Genomic DNA, 19,973 nt, shown 5'->3' with positions numbered 1-19,973 from the left:
AATTTTTAGGCTTTTTGTTTATTTTGTATTCTTTTTATTTATTTTCTATTCTTTTAGACAGCATGTAATAGTATTTAACAATTTTTTTTTTCCATTGCAAATTTTAAAAGCACACATATGACTGAAATGAAGATACATAATATTCTAACACTGCAAGGACATTGCTTGTTAGTTATTGAAAGCATAAAATGCATACATAACATACTACATACTAGATTCTTCATTCTCCCCCTTCCTTATCCCACAAGTGATTAATAAGATCATTTCGAAGAGCATGGTGGCAAATTTCATCTCTCATAATTCTTCGCCTACCTAAATATGCTCCAAGTGGTGCTGCATCTCGTTGCACTTCGATCTCAGGAACATCTGCAGGGTCATAATATGAAGGTGTAGGACCCATAGAAGTTGCATCATCATCATCATCATCATCATCATCGGAAGCATATTCATCACGCTCATCCTCCACGATCATATTATGCAAAATGATGCACGCATTCATGATTCGCTCAAGATCTTCTTGATGCCAAAAGCGAGCAGGGCCTCTAAGGATGGCAAATTGTGATTGAAGGATACCAAATGCTCGTTCCACGTCCTTGCAATACGCCTCTTGTTTCCTTGAAAAAAGTTTTTTCTTCCGACCTTGGGGTTGAGAAATTGTTTGAACAATATTTGACCATTTGGGGTATATCCCATCAGCAAGATAATATCCCTGGTTGTATTCAGTACCATTGACAATAAATTGAACATTTGGTGCACGCCCCTCAAGTACCTGCACAAATAAGGGTGACGAGTAAAGCATATTAAGGTCGTTGTGTGAACCGGGCATTCCAAAATAAGAATGCCAAATCCATTTGTCAAACGAAGCTACAGCCTCAAGAATAATAGTTGGACGACCATGGTGGCCCACATAAGCTCCATGGTGAGCAGTTGGACAATTCTTCCATTCCCAGTGCATGCAGTCCAAGCTCCCAAGCATGCCCGGAAAACCGCGCTTTTGCCCTTTTCTCAAGAGCCTTGCAAGGTCAGCCGGTGTCGGTGATCGAAGGTACTCTCTGCCATATATTGCATGGATTGTAAGACAGAATATCTTCAAAGTCTCAATAGATGTGGTTTCTACAATTCTTAGGTTCTCGTCGATTTGATCGGCAGGTGTTCCATACGCAATCATACGTAAGGCAGTTGTTAACTTTTGATGGGTGGACAAACAGAGATTTCCACAAGCATCTCGTCGTTGTTGGAAGTAAGTGTCGTAGTTCATGACTTACTCTAAGATTCGGTTGAACAAGGAAGGCCTCATGCCAAATCTCCTCCGTAACTTATCTGCATTATACACAGGAGTGGCACAAAAATAATCTTTCATAAGGTGCATATGGCCAGCTTCTCGTTCTCTTGGTACATACCTCCTTCTTGATGACGACCACCATATGTTGCCTTCTCTGCATTATGTTTCTGTGATATCTCCTATTCTATGAACATCTCCTCCATACTTTCCTTGTCAGAATCAGTGTCAAACAAGTGTTGGTTGCTCATTGTAGGACTTTTTCCTCCAGCAACTGCAAATGGGCTGGGCTGCTATAAAAAGAGACTGATGAAATTGTCCCCTTTGCCTAAGTTCGAAAATTAAGCCCCAAAATACCTCGAAAGAGCAGTAGAGCCTTATGAAGTATTTTGGTTACCTTCACCAACCAAAATAATGGCAACTTACAGATAATTTATGCATGCTTACAGATAAAATTTTAAGCTTGGCATGAGAGGCATGTGGCATGGGAGTAAAAGCAACATGAGTTTAGCACTAAGAGGAAATTTAGGCTTTCTTAGAGGGAAAAAGGGAAGTGTTAAGGTGAGAAAAGAGAGATTTTGTAGGAGATTTGGCTAGGAAGAGAGAAATGAAGAACAATGCTCTTACGAAGCTTGACAGATACTCATTGCAGAAGAGAAGAATGGAGAAGATGGTGACAGTGCACGAGACTACAGGTTTTGCAAGTTAGAGAGAAAGCTTGCTCTCAGCGTGGGTTGTTTTTGTTGGGTAGAAGAGGCCTCATTTTATAGGCGCTGAAATCACCATTCTTTAAGAAACCCTAATGGCTTCTACTTATTTTGGCTAAGCTTTTCCTCATTTCTCCTCCTCTTCTCTGACTTCCCTATCTTGGCAAAAATTACCTCTGTTTATTTGCTCAATTCAGGAGATTTGGGAGCTCAATGTCCCCTTTCCCACAGTATGCAGTGGGAGTTTCCCTTACAGTTCTTTTTTCTTCTTTCCCTCCCCTGCCTTAGCTAAATCTGATGAAGGAAAGGAATTGAAAATATATGCTGGTCCAAGGGTGCTTTTAACAACGTCTTGGGCTAGCATTCCTTGGTTCTTTAGCGTCTTTGGTTTGGAACTTGCTCCCATGACTTTGCTTCTTGAGTGCATAACCTCTCCTTCACGTGTTTCTGATTTTCAAAAGAACTGAAGCTTTTGTGGGCTGTTTTAGGATTTTATAAGGGCCAAGGTGGTTTCCAAAGCAAATGATCTATTTTGTTAAATATTGGGCTTTTGAGTCAATAGGCTATTTGGGGCTATTTGGGTTATTTCTTTTCCTCTTGTGCTCACCCACATGTTTGGGCCTAAGAAATTGGCTTGAGTCTCGAAGCTCCCAAGTAACCCGAGACTTTCCATTTCTCGGCCCATCAATGGGCCTCATGTTGATTTATTACTATCCATACCACAACCCACTCAAGGAAGCCCCGGGCATTCGAGTGGCTTAGGCCCACTTAGGCTTGTAGCGTGATTGGGTGTGTAATAATGATTTCCTGCTTGGCATGACATGGCATATCGCTTGGCATGCTTTTTATTATGTTTGATGGGATAATTAGCATGGATTTGTAGGGCCGATATATTCTAGTATGACGAATTATTTATTTAGCATGGCATATGGATTGCAACTCGCATGTGGTGGGTTTTTGTGTATTTCGCTTTACGCCTTTCCTTGATAGAGTGTCATTTTGGGCCGATAATTTATTTGGGCCCGACCGTGGATTTTTTGGGCCTCAACACTCATTTTATTGTTGGGGGGAGAACAGGAAGAAGAAAGAACAGGAGATAAGATGGATGCTCTTGAAGTGAAGGTAGAGATAGGTTAGATAAAGTGAAGAGATAGGTTTGATGAAGTGAACATATTTATAGGAAATCAATGATATCTGATGGGAGAATCAAAGGGATGAGATGAAGAAAAGAGAATCTTATCCAAGGGTTGAGATGAAGATAAGAGAATCCGATCCAACGGTTATTTTTGGATGAAATCATTTTTTCTCCGAATTTAAATATTTTTAGGTCTATTTGTTTGAAAAAATAAAATTAACCTAATACAAAAAAAAAAATTATAAAGTAAACACAAAATACAAATTTAACACAAAAACGAATTAAGACAAACAAAACAATTATACATCTTAAATTTACATCTCTCCTCATTGGAGCAAAAAACATATTTACACCCCCCCGGAGGTGTAAAGGGGATGTAAAAATGGTTTTACACCTCGAATTTACACCCCCCCACTGTGGATACTCTAACAAATCCATGTGTAAAAAACTTAGTAGAATGCATAGAAACATTGCTTAATAGAATGCAATTGCATTTTTCCTTTGCAATTCATAACTTGTGTCATTGTAATTGCATTTTATGTACATTATTGCAAATGTGGTCCATATGCTATTGTAACTGATTTTATACATTTTATTCCTAGAAATCCATGCTTTATATGTTTATCATGAAATAAAAAAGAAACTATATATTTGGATAAGTTTATTTTCAAAAAGAAACATTTCAATTAATTAAGGATAAAATAAATATAAGTTATAACAAATGGAAAGTATTAGATCATACGGATTGACATAAATAAAGTTACAAAGCATTAGATTTTCACATATTAACTTTTATTGTTAATAATTATTTTATTGTTAAATTAGGTCTCACTTTTAAATAATGATGGGAAATTTGTCTCCTATTTGGCAATTGCCTTTGATACAAACAAACAAAAAAAAGAAAAATAAATAAAGAAGGTATGCTTTACCATCAATTGCCGAATCGATACTCATCAATTGCCAAATTGATACCCATCAATTGCCTATTTTGCTTTCACTCAAACCTGTCAAGTTGGCAATCGACAAACAGACAACACGTAATTACCATTCCAATTTGTGCAAACCAACTACCTGATTGTCAATTGTGAAACTCATGGTTTTACAAGATTATGAATAAACTTTACAAGGTTTGGGAATGTTCATGTTCCAAACGCTGTAGTATGGGTCTGTAATGTTGTGAACCGTTGTTTTTACAAGAATAAGGAGAAATTTTACTTGTTCAAGGCCCAACAATTCATGAATATTGTAATTGAGATTCTTTTTATTGTAAATTAGGCTATTACAATATTATCGATCGAAGTGAACCTTAGCATCGTAATAACGATGCCAAAGCTCATAAATTTGAATTCGAATATTGTAATCTACAATATTAGGGATAAACTTTACAATGTTATGGAATATTGATGTGCCCAACACTGTAATATGAGTCATTGATGTTGTAAACCCATGTTTTTACAAGATTAGAGATAAACTTTACAATATTATGGAACGCTTAAGTCCTAGACACTATAACCTAAGTGCTTAATGTTGTAAGCCTTTGTTTTTGCAAGATTAGAGATAATATTCATGATATATGAATATTTATATATATATATATATATATTTTATGATATTTTCTATTGATTTTGCATGATTAGAATGGTTAGATGCAATGAATTCCATTGTTTTTTTTTTTTTTAATCTTTACTTATTTAATTATGAAGATACATGGAAAATGAGAATAATCAAATGGGAGAGGTCGTTTGGCAATTGTCAAACAGTAGTATGAATTTGCAACATGGAATGGCAATTACACATTGTTTGTTTGTCATTTCCATTGTCCAATTCAAAATTTTCATGTATTACCACACACCAAACCATAAATGTGCAGTATATTTATGTTTAATCATTTAGGTACTTGAATTTTAAGTAACTACTTCTAGTTAGTATCATTAATATTCTTGGCGATTTGAGTAACTGAGAACCAGGGAGCACGTAATGGAAAACCAGGGAGCATCCAATTGCATACAAATATGCAACTGCATTTTAAGTACAATCTTATAACTTACAAGTTTTAGGGATCCCGTTTACTATGTTATGGTATTATTATATTCAAAACATTGTAACATCGGTCCTGACTCTTGTAAACTTTTGTGGTTACTAGAATAAGGGCCACTTTTTATATCACAAAAATCCAACCTTATCAATTCTTTGTAACATAGATCCATATTCTTGCAAAATAAGGATTTACAATTTTATGGATTTGGTGAACCCTAATGTTGTAATCATGGTTCAAAAACTTGTAAATCACTAACCAAATCTTGTAACTTATAAGTTTTAGAATCCTCTTACAATTTTATGGTACCCTCATATCCAAACTATTATAATACCAATCCTTAATTTTGTAAACCCTTGTGTTTACTAGAATAAAGAGCCCATTTTACATCCTTAAGGTCCACACTTATCAATTCCTTGTAATGTAGATGTCCTTATAAAATGGGGATTTACATGGGAACCTAGGGGATTGGTAACTTTCTTCTCCTTCATTACCGAATTTAGTATTTTAGTTGAAATTATACATATTATATGTAAATACTATATTTATGAGTAGATATTCTTATTTAACAGTTTTTTTTTAATTTTTTTTTATAGATGGGAAGGGGTAACCTGTATAACAAGGATATGAACCAAAAATCAGAGGAGGATCATAAGGGAAATTTTTGTGGGAACATGAATATGAAGATGACAATGTATTAAATTATTTGTTTAGGCATAGAAATAAGTTTGTAAAAGCATATTTTGAATATGCTATGAGTTATATTCAAGAAATAATATATAGTTTTAGTTTTAAGACATTTGTTTAAAATTATTTTGGAATTAGCTTGAATTCTAAAGTTTCGTACATGAGAAGCGAATGAGATGGTAACTTAATCACTTTCTTCCCCTTCATTACCTCATTTAGTATTTTGTTATGTTACATACTCATATAAAATTTCTAGTATTTTAGTTGAAATTGTATGTATTATATGTAAATATCATATTTATGTATTATATATTGATTATAAAGTGCAATATATATTATTTAAGTATTATATTATTAGATATTCTTATTTAACATTTTTTTATTGATCGGAACGTGTACCAATTATATTACGAGGATGTGAACAAAAACCAGAGAAGGATCATAAGGGAAATTTTTGTTGGAAGATGCTACGAGTCATCTTCAAAAAATAATATATATTTTTTGTTATAAGGCATTTGTTTAAAGTTATTTTTAGAATAAGCACAAATACATATATATTTTTATATAATAATATCTCATCTTGAGAAGTAATTATAGTGTGGCTTCATTAAAGTATGGTCATATAATATTTATTATAATATAAGTTGATATTTATTGATTTTATGTTGATATTTATTGATTTTATGTCTTAAAAGTTGAATATCTTATCATTAATTGATATTATAACACGTGAACAAGTTTACTTAGTCGTATTTTAGCTCTTTATAATAATTTATTCACATTTAAGAAATAACAAAACAAAAAGAATAGTTTAGATGTTCAAAAATTATTTTTGGTTACAAGTATTAAAAAAAAATTCAATTTGGCTAATTGGATTTATATAAAGCTACCCAAGTTTTATTGTTTTTGGTTACAAGTTATATAAAGCAACCCCTAACTCATGAATCATGAAAAAAATCTTCAAGCGTTGTAAAATAATTAAAATAATTATAACAACATTATGGTCCACCCTAATTCATAACATTGTAATTCCTAATTTACAAAGAAAATGACACATAGTACCAAGGTAAGAATGAACATTGGAGTAAAATTGTGTCATTATCCTTGTAAACACAACTGAAAATCTTGTAATTTATGAGAAAACTTGTAAACTTTCTACTTTTATACTTGTTTTTCTTGACTTTTAACAATGTACTATAAAATCCATGGGCATGTTAGGAAAAGAATATAAATTTATAATACTTCTTGGATGTCTATGAAAATACAAGCATGTAACATGGAGTTCAACAATTAATATAGTTCTTATTTAGAAATTGATTTCAACCAATCACATAGACAAAACTCGAGGTGAAAAAATTTGATGGATATAGACTTTGAAGCTCTCAAATAAATGTTGATTCGCATTCACCAATTCTATGAAACAAAATAAACAAAAATTAAAACTTAACCACAACTAGCCATAGTAATTCATATAAATAAAACTAGCAACTCATAATGAAATTGAGTAAAGCTACAATGAGGTGACATATCAAAATCAGAAGAAAAAGAGAGAGTCTAAAACGGTAACTTTAGATTTATAAAAGTAAACAAATGCCATTGTGAAATTCATAAGCATGTCATCATGAGTCAAATAGAATAAATTCAATTAAAAAATAACATGTCAAGTCATATGCCAATTGCCAAATAAGGAGGCCGTAATTGCATGACCTTTATGCAATTGCATTTGCATTAAATATTAACAAAAAGTAAAAATTGGACAATTTGTATAACTAGTAACTAATTTTTTTAAAAATCTGGGTACATCAGTGCACCTAGTGCATTATAGACGTTCCCTAAAATTAGTATGAGGTGCAAAGAGCAAATAATGAGGTTCCAATAAAATCTCCCTTGACTTTATCTTGAATTGTCATTTACCACAATAATAAATATCCTATTGATTTCAAATCAAAGATCACTAAAAAACTAATGATCTATATATATATAAAGCAAAAGGCGGTGGCCCCCAAAACCCTAGCAGAGAAAAAAACCCTCTCTCCCAAAAAACCCTCCTAGAGCCGTTTTCACTTTAAGGGGGGAGGAGGCCCTTGTTCTTCCTCTCCTCTCCCCTCTTTCTCTTCCTCCCTCTCTTCTCCAGAGACAATTGGTTTTCTCTCATAGGCGATTGTGATTTGTTCTGATTTTCCTCCAACTATCATAGGCGATTGCGTCTCAGTGTTGGATCTCTACCTGCGTTTTGACGTCGGATCTCTACCAACATCTTTTTTGCGGTTTCTTTATGTTCGGAATAAGTCACAGAGACTCTATAGGTTCTCTGTGAGTTTTCACCTCTCCTTTTGTGAGAGCTTTTCACCTCTCCTTTGTGAGAGCTTTTTATCTCTCATTTGTGAGAGTTTTATTTGTATTGTTATGGCTTGGTTTTTTCAAGCTTTGTCTATTTTTTATTATTCAGAGTTTGCAATCTTAGTTGGGATGCCTATGCTAGAGTTTATTTAATCGTGCGTGATCGTTAGTGGAGGCACACCAGATTGTCTTAATTTTGTTGCTCGACCGCTCCGTTATTGTAATCGCCATTTGTGGCTAATGACTTTTTTGACTGAATTATGAATGCAATCCTAGAATTTCTCAAAAAAAAAAAAAAAAAAAAAAGCAAAAGGCAGAGAATGATGAAACATTCAAAATATTAGAACTTTAGAATATGTCATTGATTAATGCAAACATTAAGAATTAAATTTATTAATTAAATGAGGATAATACAGTAAATTAACACTTTTTCATATTTTTTTAAAATTAAAATCAAATAATGGATTCTATTTTAATATAATACAACTACCTATTATCTTTTTTAATTCTAAAATAAATTTAAATTTAGAAAAAAAATATTTCGCAAACGTAAAAGCGTGTGCGGAGAGAGTCTAATTAATAGTAATGAATAATAATAATAAAATTTAAAAAACAGAAACATAGAGTTAAGAAATGAACATCCGCCCAAAAAACAAAGGTTTTGAAAAGAAGAACTCTTCCCTTACCCAACGCAACGCCAAACACCCATCCTCTCTCTCTCTCTCTCTCTGTACCCTTCTCCCCTATCACTCATTCTAATAACTTGGCAGAGCAGAAGACGAGTGGGAGACTTGTCAGAGGAGGAGAAGCAGGCGACGGCTGAAGGCGTTAACGTCGCCGGTCTTGAAGTGGACATGAAATTCATCATAACTTATTCCGGACTATTATATCAAATTATTTAAAATCTAGTCAAACAAAAAAACAAATGTTGCCTTGCCCACTAAAAGGTGTAAAACTGTCTGAAACTTTGAGTTGATGGTTACCAGTATGCATGAGAATTGAGGCAAGTTTTCCATTTGATTCTGGCGAGCCAAACATAGCTCCAAATGTTAGCTCTGTTACGTTTACCAATTACCATGATGCATCTTAGCAACAGAGCTGGATTACCGCTCATGGGTTCCTCTCAGGCTCTTCTTCCCATGCTGTGCAGTCTCAAGTTCCTATACCACTCCACGAACTACACGGTGACGCCTAGAATCACATCGCCTGATAGAGATTTTAGTGCCAGTTTTAATGTGGCACAATCCAACTGGCTGATTACTAGGCTTAGCAAAGATGGGAAAGTTAGAGAAGCACGCCAAGTGTTCGATGAAATGCCTGACAAAGACGTTGTCACATGGACAACAGTGATCATGGGTTATATCAGATGTGGGATGATGGAGGAGGCTAGGAGGCTGTTTGACAGAGTGGATGCTAAGAAGGATGTGATCACTTGGACTGCGTTGGTCAGTGGGTATATGAGGCTAAAACAAATTAAGGAGGCAGAGAGGTTGTTTTATCAGATGCCGGTGAAGAATGTGGTTTCTTGGAACACCATGATTGATGGGTATGCACGGAATTGTCAGGTTGATATGGCTTTGGAGTTGTTTGAGAGGATGCCAGAGAAGAATGTGGTATCTTGGAATACAGTTTTAACGGCTTTGGCACACTGTGGCAGAATTGAAGAGGCAAGGAGGCGTTTTAATTTGATGCCGGAAAGGGATGTTATTTCGTGGACAGCAATGGTTGCGGGATTTTCAAGAAATGGCATGATTGATGAAGCTCGAGAATTTTTTGATAGGATGCCTAAAAGGAATGTGGTTTCGTGGAATGCAATGATTACAGGCTACACCCAGAATATGAGATTGGATGAGGCTCTTGAATTATTTGAGAGGATGCCGGGGAGGGACATGCCATCATGGAATACAATGATTACTGGTTTCATTCAGAATGGGGATTTAAAGCGGGCGCAGGAATTGTTTATTCGGATGCCGCAAAAGAATGTCATCTCTTGGACTACGATGATCACAGGGTATGTACAAGATGGGCAAAATGAAAAAGCATTGATGTTTTTTTCAAAAATGCTGGTGGATAATGGGGTGAAACCGAATCAGGGAACTTTTGTGAGTGTTCTAAGTGCTTGTAGTAACTTAGCTGGTTTCAGTGAGGGACAACAAATACATCAGATGATAAGTAAAACAGTCCATCAGGAATGTGCATTCTTGGTATCAGCACTCATTAACATGTATTCAAAATGTGGTGAATTAGTCGCTGCTAGGAAGATGTTTGAAGATGGATTGACAACCCATAGGGATATGGTCTCCTGGAATGGTATGATCGCAGCCTATGCACATCATGGATGTGGTGTTGAGGCAATTAACTTGTTTAATGAAATGCGGAAATTAGGGTGCAAACCTGACGATGTTACTTATGTGGGGCTGCTTTCTGCATGCAGCCATGCTGGTTTGGTGGGGGAGGGCTAAAGTATTTTAATGAACTTCTTAGAGATGGGTCAATACAAGTGAGAGAAGATCATTACACATGCTTGGTTGATCTCTGTGGTCGGGCTGGGAGGCTCAAAGAAGCTTTTAATGTCCTTGAGAAGCTGGGGACTAAGATATCGGCATCTGTTTGGGGGGCTCTTCTTGCTGGATGTAATGTTCATGGCAACATGGACATTGGGAAGCTGGCTGCAGAGAAGCTTTTAGAGGAGGAGCCAGAGAAAGCAGGCACTTACTTGTTGTTGTGTAACATATATGCTTCTTCTGGGAAATGGAGAGAAGCTGCAAAGATAAGGATGAAAATGAAAGAGAAAGGGTTGAAGAAGCAGCCTGGTTGCAGCTGGATAGAAGTTGGAAATAAGGTGCATGTGTTTGTGGTTGGTGATAAGTCTCATTATCAGTCTGAACTTATATATTCTTTACTTTGCAATCTACATGAAAGAATGAAGAAGATTGGTTATATACCTTATGATGATCTGACAGTAGATGATGATTTTTATGAACATAGATTCTCAATTAGCAGATAGTTCAAAAGGCACTATTAGAAAAGTGATTAATTATCCATGACGAGTTTGCTCACATCGCTCTCTTTCGTTGGCATCTCCTCTCACTCTCTCAGACCCATCAAATTAGGTTTTTCACGAAACCCCAGTTGCTATTTATTTGTTTCCTTTCTTTATTTTTATGCTAAATTGTTATAAGTCCATATTCTTATGTTTGGGACTGCGAATGAATCTTCCTTTCATGGTATAGTCCATACCCGGCATTTTATTTGTTGAGTCATAGATTAGTATAATACTTTAACCTTGAAAAAGCGTATGAATTTATCTGTGTAGTAATTCTCTTGATGCTGTAGAGAGAGGATCATTAGTCATAATTTTCCTTTCAAGTAAATTATACCTAGATCACTTTATCTGACTTGCTTGTGTGAAAGTAATGCCAGAACTTGAATTGTAAACATAGAAAATGAAAAGCACTGGATGGCTTATCTGCAAAAGAATGTGATTGTTTAACTCCCACTAGTTACATACCAATTCAAGAAAATCTCTGAAACTATTATATGTCAAGTTCTTTCTCTTTTTCCTTATCTTGGCTGGTGTTATTTGATACCAAAGGCGGAGGTAGGATGTTACAAAAACTGGGTTGGGCTAACATAGAGACAGCCTTGACTCTATGAGGAGTCTCACGTGAATTTGTTGGTTGCTTCATTGCATATTGCAGCTCATAGATTTTTCATTTCCTAGCAGCTTCTTGCTTATAAACACAACCCCTCAAACAAGCCAAGCAAGAAATTCAAAGAATTCCTTATGACAACTGCATAATTGTGTGTGGTTTACATGGTTGGTGGCTATCATCCTAATCTTTTTATTTCTATGTGCAAAACCACATATTGGATCTAGCTCTGCATAGAGCAAGTCATAGACTGAAAATTCCTTTAATTTCATTAATTAGGAATTTCATTCCTCAATTTTTTCTTTGTTCTTTGATCTTTTCAATGACAACAACAATGGATATATCGAGTTTGCGGAGTTTGTGCAGACATTGAGTGTTTTCCACCCAAAAATCCCTGATGCAATCAAAATTACTTGCAAGTAATATAGTCATGATACTATGATAGTAAATCCTACTTTGGCCATCTCCTATGTGTTTGGAATTTTTAGATTTTCAATTGGCAGTAGTAGCATGTCTTGCACAGAATCTTCTGCTGTGTTGCTTTTCAACTCAAATGCACACTCTAAAATGGATACATTTGAATGGCAGATGCTTTTGAATTGTATGATTTGGGGCGCACTGGTTACATCTAGTGAAGGGAGGTAAATCCCAGTGGTTTCTTTTTTGTTTCTGAATGCTCATTGAGTTAAAGATCTTGAGGCATAAGTTTGTGTGGACTGCTGGTTTTCCATAGAAGCAAGAGGCGAATGTGAGAAACTTATTGAAGACAGCTAGGATATTCTTGATTGCTAGTATCTTCTGAGATTAGTTGTTCTTTGTTGATTATGATTCATAATAAAACTTAAGCTAAAGGTAAGACTGAACTACAAAAAAGTAGCCTACAAGGGGCAGTAGTGAGGCCCAGCTTCAAAATCAAGCTCAATTCTGGAAATATGTCCTTATTGATTTTTATTTATATTTATTTTTTATGAGTTTCCTGTTGTCTTTAATAGGTTACTAAGGGACTTGTATCAGTTTGAGAAAGTTCATTAAAATTCACTGACAATATCGTTTTACTATTGGAGATGTGTAGAATTGTGAAATTCTGTTGACATTTCCTGCAAACATGATCTCTTCAGAAAGCAGGCAAAGTTTTGTACAGAAGAAATCCAAAGTACCTGGCTACAGTTCAATGTGAGATTGTCACTGGCCAGGATTTCTTCTATTTAGTGTGTCACAATAAACAAAGCAGTTTTTTTGTTCACCCATGGTAATGATAAGTCACATTTAGGTAGCCATCAATTACGTGCACATTAGCAACCTCATTTGAACCCCATATACCTTTTTGGCAATTTGCCTTTTTCTTCAGAACTTCAAAGTATGACTGCAATGATTGCGGCAAACTCATTACTATTATTGAAGTTAAATACTTTTTCAAAAATCAATTGCAAGACATGCTAGACTATTTAGGACAGTCCCTTTAAGTGCTGGGCATGCCTTTTATCTTGGGAGGAATTGGTTCTCTTCTGTGAATTATCTGTCTTTGAGATGTTCCTGCTCCAAATATATTGATGTCAGCATTAAGTCAGTTTGGTGTAATAAAGATTTGGTGGCGTGCTTTTGATTGTTTGTTTTCATCTTTCATGAAATCAGAATGCAAGGTGCTCAGGATCTATAGTGGTAATTGTTTTTTGAATGAGGTGGGGCATTCATAATTGGTTCTTTTTTGTCTTCTGTTTCTCTGACAAATTAAGATAAAAATGTTATTGTTGCAGTGTTCTCTATTATCGAGCATACTGTAGATTTTTTAAATTTTGTTCTTGCAACTTAAATCAATATCTGCACTTTTTCCCCTTGATTCTGAGCCATGTATATTTGCAGATGAGTGGAGGTCATGGATAAGATGAAAGGACTTATTTTATTTTTAAATTCAGGTTGATAGTGTAAGAATATCAACCAAGTGAATGTTTCTGCACTTTACAGTTTACACTCAAAGTCAAAGTGGTTCTCGTCGTCTTCCTTCTGTGCCTTGACCTCCTAAGTTTGGTACAGGTTTAGAAACTAGGAGATCTTAATCTTAGTCTACAATTCATAAGATATGATTTGATTTGATTATCACCCCTAATGTGATGATGAGTTCCCCATCCAAGGTACCGGTTGCTAGTTGCAAACTTACAACTTAGAGTTGAGTTCAGATTGTGATAATTGGCTAGTCAAGTTTACTAAATCAGCTTGGTCAAAGCCTCATATGTAGAATTGTAACATGATAATCATCATGATGGTTTGTTTATTTGTAGTAGCAAGTTTCTATGCACAAATTTATCACAAAATTAAGGTACTCATAAATATAACAGCTTACTATTTTTATGATTGAACAGAGTATTTATCATTCATTAGCCTATGGTTTATCACTATTTTCTGCATAAAAATCGAATGTAAGGGTGTTCAATTTTCTGAATGGATATCCATCATGATTTTTGTTTTAGTTGCAGATGTAAAGTCAGTAAACTCTTAGATATCATGAATAGGTTATGTTTATATTATAGTGTATTTTTGTCATTTATAATTTTGTGGATTTGTATTTTATTAGAAGATGACTTTTTATATCTATTTTATCTCTTTTCCTTTCCTTTGATCCGGTGGGGTTTTTATCCATCTCGTTGATCCCTTTTTTATCCATCTCTTTTCCTTTCCTACATTTGATTCAGTTTGATATCCATGAGGGATGAAATCTGGAGTCAATTTGACGACCTTAAGGGAACCCCCTCATGCAATTTGTTCATTTCTGTCAAATTTCCCCTCCCAATTATCGAGATGGATTCACGACATCCTTTTTTTTTTCTTTTCGAAGTGATACTTTTTCATGTTCGGAAGGGACAGGGAAAACTATCTTTTTCCTTTTCGATGGGACAAACTAGCGTGGTAGACGCACACGATGTGGGCAACTTTGTTTCTTCGTTTTTATTTTTATTTTTTATTTTTTAATTTTTATGTTCTTCATCCTCTCCTTGATTGTTTCATATTTTTATCAATGCAGGTTCAAACTTATCTCAGGGTGTGAAGGGCCCTGCTCAGCCTGATCGGATTACAAAAATAAGATTGCAGTTTCAAACATTCCTTTCAGAGGCAGCTGGATTTTATCATGATTTGATAGTGAAGATGAGAGCAAAGTATGGGTTCCCTCTGGCCTCTGGGGTATTTCTCTGAGGATTCTGAAAATAGAATTGTTATGGACAAGGATACTGAAATGAAGATGGTGCCACCGATGTTTGATCTACTTGGGTGATCTTGCATGCTACAAAGGATCATCAGCTATTTGTTTTGATATTTTTCTTCATATATTTTTCTCCGGATGTGTCTGTTTATGATGATTTTGGCCCTTCACTCTGACAAAACATCCTCCTTTTTCAGCTTCCTAGAGTTGGTTGCTGTTTATCGATATTTTCCTAGCCTGGCGGTGGATAGTCCCTTTTCAACTGCAAGTGATAACTTGATTGTTCCATTGTGACAAGGTACGTATTGTGTTCTTAGCGTGACCTATGGAAATGTTGTAATTGTTTCCTGTGCTGTGCTCTTATCTTGACATTTTTTTAGGAATTATTGCCAATAATTTACCCTTTCCATGAATAATTCTTCTCTCAAAATTTAGGCCATAATTAGAGGTCTAATGGTTTTTCTTTTGGCTTCTCAAGGATTACTTCTAACTTTTGTTCACTGAGAATCGTATAGCTTTGCGAAACTTTTGGTCGCCCATGCTTCTTTCTTGCGGTATTAGGGATGTGAAATTTACTCAATTTTGTTAAGTCATACGATAATTTGCCTGTTCCCAGAAACATTTAACTTCTGAGAACATATTGATTGATAAACTAGCTGATTTTGATTAATTACTGCATAATTGGAACATAAAGCATACCCTCTGTGTCTCAAAGAGATTGCCTTCTATGAACAAGTGAAAATTGAAAAGTGATCATAATGGTTACAGATTAATGTATTTTAGTCAAATCTCTCATTCAGACTTTATGAATTTTTCAGTGGATGAGAAGAAGGAAATCCCTTCTGTTGTTTACCAGTTCAATTCTTCCATCAACTTTTTCCGCAAGGCCAAAATAATGGATGATGCATTGAAGACGTACAGAAGAATGCAAGAGATGAAAATTCAACCCACTAAGCAAACACTTACCTATCTGTTATATGCGATCTTGTGGGGGAACATTAAGAGGAATATGGAGAGTGAAAATTTGGTGGTAAGCAGAGATCTACATGAGTAATTGCTACTGAACTGTCTTCACGGTGGCTACTTTGAGAGAGTGATGGAGGTCCTTGACTTTATTAAGGAACATGGTATGTGCACTGACAAGTGGTTGTACAGGAGTGAGTTTGTAAAACTTCATAAGAATCTTTATAGGAATTTAAAGGCGTCAGAAGCCAGAACTGAGGCTCAGTTGATTGAAGAGAAGTTCAATATGAACTGGGATGATTTACTGCAAGATTCTTGCAATATTAAAGTAAATAGAGGAGAGCTAAGAAGTGAAAATGGGGGTAAATTAGATTCACTAAGGTATCGGCACATAGAAAAGAAAAGCCATTTATGGTGCATTGCGGCTCTCATTGACCAAAACCAATTACCTTCTACAGCTCCGAGTTTCCTATTTGAAGGTTTTGCAACAGCGAATATGGAAGATGCATTATGGTCTCAGGTGAAACCAAACTCGTACTCCATTTGTAATGTCTGAATCATGCCGGGAAGGGACATGCCATCATGGAATACAATGATTACTGGTTTCATTCAGAATGGGGATTTAAAGCGGGCGAAGTAGTTTTTTTATTCAAATGCCGCAAAGGAATGTCATCTCATGGACTACGTTGATCACAAGGTATGTACAAGATGGGCAAAATGAAAAAGGATTGATGATTTTTTCAAAAATGCTGGTGGATAATGGAGTGAAACCAAATCAGGGAGCTTTGTGAATGTTCCAAGTGCTTGTAGTAACCGAGCTGGTTTCAGTGAGGGACAACAAATACATTAGATGATAAGTAAAACAGCCCCCAAAAAAAAAAAAAAAAAAAACCTGTATATGTATTTTACTCCTAAAATAAACTCACATGCTTGAGAATCTCTTTCATTATAAAAACCAAATTGGCATATATCGTAAACGCCTATAAGAAACTCTACTTCATCTATTATGCTTGCTTACGCTTTTGCCTGGTCCATCAAAACCAAAAGGTACTAAGCAGGGCATTGCATAACACCCAATATTGCCAAGCCTAGTGACGTGAGTTTGTAACTAAATAGGGAATTCTCGTAATTGGTTGCTTGATTGAAATCTTCTCAGGTGATGCATGATAGTCTTGGACTGTTGACCTTGGTGGTGGTGAGTCGCACAAAGCATGCCCCTACCCTTGGGTAAGTAGGGTCCCCCAACTACAAAAGGCGGGTAGTAAATCCCTAAATGAAAAAGAGAATTCAACTAGGGGTACTGTGACCCCACGGACCAAGATGCCTTGCCTGAGCTTGGACCTCATCACACAATCACTTTTTCTCTCAAACAATTGCAACAGCTCCTCCAATTTTGATCCTCTTATTGTTATACAAGTAATTATTTTCTCTTCTTTCTTTATTTTTTACTTCTTGTTTAAATATGAATTTCTCTGTTTTGGTGTTGATTATTTGTATTTGCTTCTTGGTGACGACATTCTTGTGTATGTCATGGACATTCACGGAAGCAGATAGAAATGGTAGAATCGATGAAGAAGAGTGGTGGGAATACGTTGTAGAAAATCTTTCTTTATTGAAAGTGCTCTAATGGAATTTGTAAGGCAACTCATTACATTAGTGACACATGACTAATGAGTTGCATAATTTTGTCAGATGATTGAATTAGTTCAACTACGGACTTTGCTCTTGCTACTTTTTGATGTTTTAGTTGCATATGTAAATTCAGTAAATTCATGGATATCACAAATAGGTTATGGTTATATTATAGTGTATTTTTGTGATTTATAATTTTGCGGATTTGGATTTCATTAATACAAATTTATAAATAAACCCAATTCTAGACATGTATTTATAAAAAAACCCAAGCACTATTTAAACATAGAAACATACCCAAAATCAACCCCAAAGTCAACTTTTTGGGTGTGTTTATAAATAGGTTTTGAGTGTGTGTAATGATGGGTTTTGGGTGTGTTTATATGTTTAAATAATGCTTGGGTTTTTTTATAATTTCAACTCCCATTTTGGGTGTTTTAATGAAACTCCCATTTATTAAATGATGACTTTTTATATCTATTTTATTGCATATTTTTATTTATTTAATTGCAGAAATTTTATTTTTAATCTAGAAATTTAATTTAATTCAATTATATTAAAAATAAAATGTAATGTAATTAAATGCAACGTAATTCCATTGCAATATTCAATTTTAGTCACCAAACATTAGTTGGAGTGCAAAAAGCTGATTGATGAAAAGTGCACCAAAAGCAATTATTTTCTTGTTTGTTGGGCAAGATAAAGCATGGGATTGGACTACTTTAGTCCAGTCTCACTTTTGATCATTAGATGTTGACCCAAAAAAAAAAGCTGGAACAGGATTAATATCTAGTCCCCCTCAAATAGTGTTGCGAGTCCCTCCTTATGGCGGTCCTCAAGGGTTGGGTTAACACAATGGGCATCTAATTGATTCGTTTAGTGCATTGAGTTAATTTTTGTCAAATTTGGCCTTCCTTATACAAGCGTTGGGAGTTGTTTTGGGCCATCCCATCCTAAATTTGTGTTTGCCTCTCTGGGGTTGATCACCTAACGTTGTGAGAAATAGGAAAGTAATGCTAATCCTACTAGCAATAGAAAAACAGAAAAATAATTCCCTCATATTAGGAATAGTAAACTAATCCGAAATAATAAGACTGGAAATCAACAACAAACAAGAAACCAAATAAGTAATGGTCTAAATCCAAATTAAATATGGATTATTGGTTATGCTACATCATTCGTCAAGGGTGACAAGAACTCAACACCGGTGAGTCAATGATCGGAGAAGACAACAGTCACTAAGGGCAGTGTCGACGATGGGTATAGGTATGATGAACTGTTGGTGGACCTCCGTGCCAAATCTTATATTCTTATGTGTGTATGAAGTAAATAGATATGTATGAGTGAATGGAAAAATCTACATTGTTTTTATTTGGCATCCCTATATCTAGTTTTGTTGGTAATGGATATCTTCTTTGTACGATGTGATATCCAAAGATCATTATTATGATAACTTGAGGGTGAAGGGTCACATGCAGTGGGACTTGGAATTCGATACCTTAACCCTACAAGTTATGTTGAATAATTTAATCTATTGTAAGGGTAGTTGGCTTTATAGATCGATTATCAAGTAATGACACTGGGCCCAAAAAACTTGATTTAGCATCCTTGTCTTATTGAAAACTAAATGCAAAGTTTTCGTTATGCATTATTATTAGTTTAAGATAAACTCTGCAATCTCAATATAGTAGTAGGGAGAAGGGCATATGAACGTATGTGATACTCAATGACGGATTCAGGATTCTCGGGTCAAGCAGTCTTAGAAAAACGGCAACGGCACAAGAGCGGTGGTGGTCGGCGCTAGCAAAGAGGTAGTGGTGGAGGTTGCGGCACCTAGGGTTGTGAGTTATTAATTTGGGAATGAAAGGGTTTGGCGATGTGCTGTGGAGTTGGATAAATGGGAGGGGAGGAGGATGATCTTTTGTTTTGTTTTTCTTTTAAAAGACTGGATCCAAAACGACATAGTTTTGAGGCCAAGTGAATTAAAAACAATTGAATGAGCCCTGGACCAAACGATGTCCTTTGGCCTAACTTTTTTTAAAAAAAATTTGGACCTTGTGTTTGTGTAACAGCTGGGCAATGTGCAGCAAAGCGCAAGGCAAGCCCACAAGGGACTTTCATCGAGCACCTTGTGTGCACACAAAGGGTTGCTCTGCTATTGTCCAAGGGGTCACTCATGGAGTCCATAGCCAGATTTCCGGGATCCCAAGGGGTCGTGCAACCCTTCTTGTCCCAACGTGCATCTGCTCCTGGTGATGCCTACCTTTATGTGTAAATCTTGCAGGTACTATGGTACGAAGGACTTTGATTTGCGACCTTGAGGTCATTCGATGAATATGTTATCTTTTG

At 35.4% G+C, this 19,973-nt stretch overlaps 1 protein-coding gene across 1 annotated transcript; it reads left to right on the top strand.

Moving 5' to 3' along the window:
- The first annotated feature begins 8,852 nt into the window (after positions 1–8,852).
- On the top strand, positions 8,853–17,796 carry LOC103339317 (uncharacterized). The gene is given in 6 exon segments (XM_008242586.3): positions 8,853–10,631; positions 10,634–11,296; positions 14,853–15,327; positions 15,848–16,689; positions 17,149–17,408; positions 17,543–17,796. Coding segments are annotated over 2 exon segments (1,959 nt in total). The 5' UTR covers positions 8,853–9,229; the 3' UTR covers positions 11,191–11,296; positions 14,853–15,327; positions 15,848–16,689; positions 17,149–17,408; positions 17,543–17,796.
- The last annotated feature ends 2,177 nt before the right edge of the window (positions 17,797–19,973 follow it).

The sequence above is a fragment of the Prunus mume genome, linkage group LG8 (genome assembly GCF_029339155.1).
Source record: "Prunus mume cultivar Tortuosa linkage group LG8, ASM2933915v1, whole genome shotgun sequence".
Lineage (NCBI taxonomy): Eukaryota > Viridiplantae > Streptophyta > Magnoliopsida > Rosales > Rosaceae > Prunus > Prunus mume.
This window is presented reverse-complemented; position numbering and strand designations above follow the sequence as displayed.